We start from the raw sequence: 6,999 nt of genomic DNA on the forward strand, positions 1-6,999 counted from the left end.
AGTTTTTACTCAAATAGACAATGCATTACAGTGTCCCCTGCCCCGGCCCCTATGACCCTCAGACCTCTCACTGAGCTTCCTGTTGGTGTCTCTTTCTCCAGTCTCTGTTCTCACCTTGTATTGGCTGTGGTGCCTGAGCCTGGTTTGACTTCACCTGACCCTTGCTGTGTCCCATGGAATTTACCTTTGTCCTGCCATGAGAATGCCGTTTCCAGGGCAGCGGTGTTCTGTAGGAGACTGTGAGTACTTGGAAAGGTCTCCAGAAGATGCATCTTGTCTTGCTGATCTGCTTCCTGGCAGGGACCACTGGGAAGAACTGCCTCCGCTGCTGGCCAGAGCTGCTGGCCATGATAGACTATGACCTGCAGGTGCTCTGGGGCAGCCCAGGGCCACCCACAGAACTCTCACAAAGCCTACACTCCTTTTTCCTGGAGAATAACACTTTATTCTTACCCTGGTATCTTGGTGAGGCACAGCTGGGCAGGGATGGGAGCACCCTTTTACCTGACCTGATCTTGTCCCCAACATCCCTCTGTCCCATGTCCCATCCTCAGCTCGAGACAGTCTGGATGAGGAAACAGCTACATTCTTCACCCATGTACACAACGCCATTAAAAAGCTAAGAGATGGTAAGGGAGACAGGTGTCCAGGGGTTGAGTTGGATTACCAAGACCCATCCTCCACAACGTTCCCTGGGGGTCCTTTGATGGTGAACAGGGAATCTTCCTTGAAGAGCACTGTGTTATTGTTCTGATATGCATCCTGTGGTGGTACAGCCCTATCATTCTAGCACTTATAAAGTGAAGGCAAGAGGATCGTAAGTTGTAGACCACCCACAGCTACACAGTGATCAGTCTGGGATACATAAGATCAAGTCTAGGTAGGGGTTGGGGGAGACTGGGAAGATGATTCAGTAGAAAAATCACTTGATTATACTAGCGTGAATATCTGAATTTAGATCCCGGGGCCCACCCAGGTAAAGCTGGACATAATAGCACAAGTCTGTAATCCCAGCACTCCTAAAGGGAGAGGGGAGGTGGAGATAGATTTTTCCAGAAGCTCCTGGGTCAGCTAACTGCATATATATATCAGCAAGCAACAAGAAACACTGCCTCAAGGACCAAGATGGGAAGTGAAGACTGTCACCCCAGGCTGTGGCATGTGCACACCTGTACTCAAACAGGAACACAGAGACAGATACATATCCTACCCGTCTCTGTCTCTGTCTCTCTCTGTCTCTCTGTCTCTCTGTCTCTCTGTCTCTCTCTCTCTCTCTCTTTCTCTCTCTCTCTCTCACACACACACAGAGACACACACACACAGAGACACACACACACACACACACACACACACACACACACAGGATTGTTTTTAAAAGTTAAGAAAACCTGGAGAGAAGGCTCAGTCATTAAAAGATTTTTCCCATTAAGCATGAAGACCTGAGTTCAGTCCCCAGAACCCACATTAAAACAAAACAAAACGCATGGTGGTTGTGTCTGCCATCCCAGTGCTGAGGAAGCAGAGGCAGGAGGATCCCTGGGGCTTGCTGGCCAGGCAGGACAGAATTCCAAGCCAATAAGCCACCCTGCCTCAAAGATAAGGTGGGTGATCCTTGAAGAACAATACCCAGGGTCGACCTCCAGGTTCCACACTGACATGCGTCTACATACATGTTCACCTGTACATGTATGTACACATGTACACATACAAAAGAAAAGACTAACTTTATATCAGTGAGCTTCACTCCCTTCTGCTGCACACAGATAAACCAGCACTGCTTGAAGAAATTCGTGTTCAGAAGAGTCTCCTGGCTGAGAGGCTGAAAGAGAGGTCCCAGGACCTGATGCAGAAGGGTAGGAGATGGGGCAGTCCCTGTCCACCACTCCACCCATTACCTTTGAGACTGTGGCCTGTAGAACCCAACGGGCAGTCCTTCCTAAGATCTCCCCAGGAGCTCTGGCCTACCCACAGCTTAGGTTCCTTCCATGAGTCCCCTAGTCCTATGCCCTGCCCCCACTCCCCACTGCTCGCAGCTCTGTCTGCCTCTCTAGTGCCTCAGTTTCTCCATCGTCTCACTTTCCCCAGCAGTCTGCAATGATTCCTGTGGTGAGTATGCCCAGGGCTGAGGTGGAGGGAGGGACGCCAGACCCTGCCATGTCTGAAGCTCCTGCCCATTGCTCTGACAGACATCCTCTCTGAAACGGAAGTCACTGCGTGTGCTGACTGCCAGAAACTCTACCTGTCCTGCAATGACCCTACCTTTTGCACAGGTCAGTAGTCTCCACTACACTCATTGGCCCTCCCTTTCCCAAACCCTCCACCCCTGGGGTTGCCATCTCTGTCCATCATTCTTTTCTATCCAGACTAGAATGTTTCTGGATTTTCTTTTCCTGTAGGATAGAGGACAGCAAAACCTTAGAGGTTTCTTGATGTCCTTGTGCCTGGCTTCAAAGCCACTGGCTTCTGGGCCTCAGATTCAGCATGTCTGGAACACTCCCATCCCATCTCTAGTCCTGGCTACTGTAGCTGCTTGTATTTCGGATGCTAATTATGTCTCCTAAAAACCTGCTTGCAGGGAGTGTCTGCATGTAGCTTCTGGGAGCCTGCCCCCAGTTGTTTCTGATTGATAGATAAAGATGCCAGCAGCCAATAGCTAGGGAGGACAGACAGAGGCCGGATTTTAGGATTCCTGGCCTTGGTACCAGGAGGAGTGGAGGAAAAGAGATCTCCATGCAGGGAGAGTGTGGGGGAGAAAGATCCACCATGCTTGAGAGTAGGGACAAAGGAGAGAGCATCCACTATGCGGTAGACAAGCAAAGAAAGCGCCGCAGGCTCTGGGCCAAGTAAACATGGTCCAGATGGCGTCTAATTGTGGTTAAGAGCAGCCAAGATGGAATATAGCATTAGTAAGTAATACCTCGGGATTAACAGCAAGGAGGTTAGGCAGAGCCCAGCTAGTGTGCTGTTTAAGACGTGTTAAAATAGAAAGGCTGTGTGTGTTTCATTTGGGAACATAAACCATCGAGGCAGGTAGAAACCACTCCACCAGGCTTTATTAATATTAAGTTCAACAGGCTGCACCTTTAGTGTCCTTCTTAGCAACTGGTCTCACTTCGACCCTCACACCCTAAGTGGGGAGCCTCCTCTTACTCTATTCACCTCAGCTAAGCCTGGTCGAACAACTCTTCAATGTGTTGATGCACTTCATTCCAGTTTACACCAGTCCTCTCCTCCCCCCCCCCCCCCCGTGTGTGTGTGTGTGTGTGTGTGTGTGTGTGTGTGTAGGCAGAGATAGGGAGAGGGAGGGAGGGAGAGAGGGAGAAAGAGAGAGGTGGAAACATATGACAGCGTGAGTGTGGTGATGAGAGATCAGCCTCTAGCATCTGCCCTTGCTTTCCACCTTCTCAGAGACATAGGATCTCTTGTTCACCTCTGTGTAGCCAGGCCTGCAGGCCCCCAGCTCAGCTTTAGGGGTCCTCTTGTGTCTAATTCTTATCTCCCCCCACCCCCATGAAAATGAAAAATCACACACACACACACACACACACAGAGAGAGAGAGAGAGAGAGAGAGAGAGAGAGAGAGAGAGAGACCAAGAGAGAGACCAAGAGAGAGACCAAGAGAGAGATTATTGCATCTGACTTTTATACCTGGGTGCTAGATGCCCCAGCTCCAGCCGTTAGGCTTGTGTGGCAAGCATTTTGCCTGAGATTCACCGCCCTAGTGCCCCATCTTCTTTTTTGAAGTTTCCTCTCATTGGCCTAAAAGTCACCAAATTCACTAGGCCAGCTGGCCAGTGAGAGTCAGGAATCTGCCTGGGATCCTCCCAGGCTCTGAGGTCACCCCTGCCTCCCACCAGGGATGGAACTCAGGTCCTCCCTATTCAGGGAAAGCACTTGGCTAACTAAGCCCAGGCATCTCTTGGGTCTCTGGAGTGCAGCAGCCTCCCTTGCTGCTCCCTACAACCTTAGCAGTACGGGCGAACATTTTGTTGAAGGGCACATCTGCGCAGGACACACCCTTTTGCAATCTCAGGTGCCCCACCCGAGTCTCCAACCACATCCATTCTCTTTTCCACCCCAGCCACGGTCACTCGGAGCTACAAGTGGGTTGTGATCTTTTTCACTATCTTGATGCTCCTGGCTGTAGCTGGCATTGGGTAAGTAAGTGACTTCTCTCAGCTTCCCTAAGTGTCCCTAAGGAAACACCCACTCTTTGACTTACTTGTCTCTCGCTTTTCTCTTGCTCAGTGGTTACTTTTTCTGGCTCCAAAAGAAAGCAGTGGCAGCTGATAAGGTACTGGGAAATGCACTCTTGTCTGAGGCTAATAAGGCCTTGAGCCTGGCTGTTGCCCGTGGGTCTGCTCTATGCAGAGACATTGAAGCTGGGGTCCAGGACACAGATAAGCAAAATTCCTCAAGTCCCCTGTTCTCACCAGAGTGGCCCCGCAGAGCCACCTCCCCTCTCTGCCCTGCACACTGATCTGAACAGACCAGCACAGTCATAGCTTTGTCATAGCTCCTGGGTGGCTTTGGCCAGTGGGACTCCCAGTTGGGAGTTGGAGGGACTGGGATTGTGTTGCATTGGAAAGTCCCATTTCTTTCCTCTTTGCAGAGAAGAGACAACCAGTTACCTCCTTCAGGAAATGAGCAGCAACCAGGGCAGCCACCAAAGCCCATCCTGTCTGAAAGCTAATTGTCTCTGGCCCTGGGGACTCTCTATCGCACAAAGCACTCCTCCCTGGAGCCAGGGGAGCTCTGACGCTCTGCAGTTCTGCAGACAAGACTCATATATTCTCTCTCTCTCTCTCTCTCTCTCTCTCTCTCTCTCTCTCTCTCTCTCTCTCTCTCTCCTCCCACCTAATACATACACCTTTGTAAATAGTTATTAAAAACTTTTTTTTGAGATTTGGTTTAAGTGTATGGGATAGTCAGTTTTTGACATCAACTTGACTGGATTTAAAATCACCTAGGCTGGTGTCCCCTTCCACCCTTGCCTCCACTGGAAGTCCTGCCTGGCTACAGGAAGTGGTCACTTCAGGCTCCATATCCCTGCTGCTAGGAGTCTCAACTGGGGTTATCCCCAAATCCTCCCAGGATCCTCTCCTGTCCAGGCTTATCCCAGTGATTCCTCCACCACCAATTTCCCTTCTCTCTCTCAGCCCTCTCATCCCTCACCCCTGCCCTCCCCATACCTAATCCCTACCCCTGTCTCACCCCCCACCTCATCTCTTCTCTCATTCAGTTCCCTCCCATACACTTTAAATGTCTATTTTATTTCCCGTTCTCAGTGAGATCCAAGTACCCTCCCTTGGATCTTAGTCTTAGCTTCTTTGGGTCTGTGGATTACAACATGACTATCCTGTACTTTATGGCTAATATCCACTTATAAGTTAGTATATAACATGTGAATCTTTCTTGGTCTGGGTTACCTCACTTGGAATGATATTTTCTAGTTCCATCCATTTGCCTACAAATTTCATGAAGTCCTTGTTTTTAATTTGAATCTCTTTCCCCTGGCTTGGCTGCCTTGTCTGACCTCCGTGGGAGAGGATTTGCTTAGTCCTAAGGTGACTTGTGTGCTGAAGCAGTTAGTTAGTAAGGGAGTCTGAGGGTAGGACTGGGAGGAGAGGATGGAGGAAGACTGTGATAGGGATGTAAAGTGAATAAATAAACAGATTAATTAATTAATTAATTAATTAATTAAATTACTTAAAATAAAATCACCTAGGAACACTCTGTCAATAGCCACAGCCCTAGGCCTGAAAGTCCCTCTTTTTGTGTAGGGGAAGGCAGGGGGACTTTTTAAAATTGTGTTGTGCTGGATAATTTTTATATTAACTTATAACAAGCTAGAATCCTTTTAGAAGAAGAAGCCTCAATTGAAAAAATGTCCCAATTAGATTGCCCCATGGGCAAGCCTGTGGTACCTTTTCTTGACTGTTGATATAGGAGACCACAGCTCACTGTAGGTAGTACCAGCCCCTGAGCTGTGGTCTTGGGTGCTATCTATAATAAAAAGGCCAAGAAATCCATGAGGATCAAACCAGTGAGTGGTGTTTTTCCATGGCTTCTACTTCAGTTTCTACCTTGAATTCCTGCCCTGACTTCTTTCAGGGACGGACTGAGATGGGGAAGTGTAACTCTTCTTCCCAAGTTGCTTTTCGTAATGGTGTGTGATCACATCACTGGAAACCCAAGGAACACTGTCAGCTTGCATTGACTTCAATCTCTGTTGTTAGTCTTGAATTTCTTGTGTTTTTGAAAAATATGAAAATGAACTTGTAACTAATGCTTATTAATATGGTACTGGCACAAGACACTCCAACCTGCTTTGATCTGGACTATGGGGCTTAGTATAAAAGCTGAATCTAAAACACTACCTTTCCACAGAGTTGTTTAACACACTCTTGGTTAGCCAAGCCTTTCCTGTTCTTATACCATCTCCTCTCTGAATTACCAAAGATAAACACCAGGAAAGCTAGCAACAGTATCCAAGCACTTAGACTCTGGCTCCCAGCTCCAAAAGATCTAAGGAAATGTGTATAGTGAATATGCAAATACAATCAGTATGATGTAATGAAGAAAATGGGCTTTGAGAAATGCATCATGGGTTATCTCATCACTGTCTGCACAGCCAGTAGTCAACAGGTTAGCCACCAACTACTGCAAATAGAAGCTTCCTAGATGAGGACTGAGAGAAGCATTGATCTATTGGTAAAATGATAAATCATTAGGAGACATTTTAATATTGTCCATTTAGCACAGGAATAGTAGTAGGTTTCCCCTGAGGCCGAGCCATAGGTTTGGAGACTAATAATAGTGTCGTATGTCGGTTTTATCTTGTAGAGTAGACTTAAATCCAGTCAGAAAGAAGTTGGTTTCCCATGATGTTCAAGCCACTATTATTCCATTGAGCATGTCTTCTTGCCAGACCAGTCATTGTTGGTGCTTACAGAGTGCCCATCTGGGTATAACTGATAATTGCTCTTCTCCTCTGA

The 6,999-nt window shown here is 47.9% G+C and overlaps 1 protein-coding gene across 1 annotated transcript; it reads left to right on the forward strand.

Annotated features, from left to right (window-relative positions):
- Positions 1 to 237: 237 nt before the first annotated feature.
- On the forward strand, positions 238 to 4,811 carry Tex51 (testis expressed 51). The gene is made up of 8 exons (XM_034517630.2): positions 238 to 465; positions 555 to 629; positions 1,764 to 1,853; positions 2,089 to 2,106; positions 2,187 to 2,270; positions 4,083 to 4,158; positions 4,250 to 4,295; positions 4,614 to 4,811. The coding sequence occupies exons 1-8, from the start codon at positions 267 to 269 to the stop codon at positions 4,692 to 4,694; spliced, it is 669 nt and encodes a 222-aa protein (XP_034373521.1). The 5' UTR covers positions 238 to 266; the 3' UTR covers positions 4,695 to 4,811.
- The last annotated feature ends 2,188 nt before the right edge of the window (positions 4,812 to 6,999 follow it).

Source organism: Arvicanthis niloticus, chromosome 14 (genome assembly GCF_011762505.2).
Source record: "Arvicanthis niloticus isolate mArvNil1 chromosome 14, mArvNil1.pat.X, whole genome shotgun sequence".
NCBI classification, from domain to species: domain Eukaryota; kingdom Metazoa; phylum Chordata; class Mammalia; order Rodentia; family Muridae; genus Arvicanthis; species Arvicanthis niloticus.

What these genes read in the sequence shown, in the direction of transcription:
- Tex51 (XM_034517630.2), top strand. Translation starts at nt 267, where the DNA reads ATGCATCTTGTCTTGCTGATCTGCTTCCTGGCAGGGACCACTGGGAAG. An exon ending in ATTCTTACCCTGGTATCTTG is followed by an intron (nt 466 to 554) that starts GTGAGGCACAGC and finishes TCCCATCCTCAG; the next exon opens with CTCGAGACAGTCTGGATGAG. An exon ending in CATTAAAAAGCTAAGAGATG is followed by an intron (nt 630 to 1,763) that starts GTAAGGGAGACA and finishes TGCTGCACACAG; the next exon opens with ATAAACCAGCACTGCTTGAA.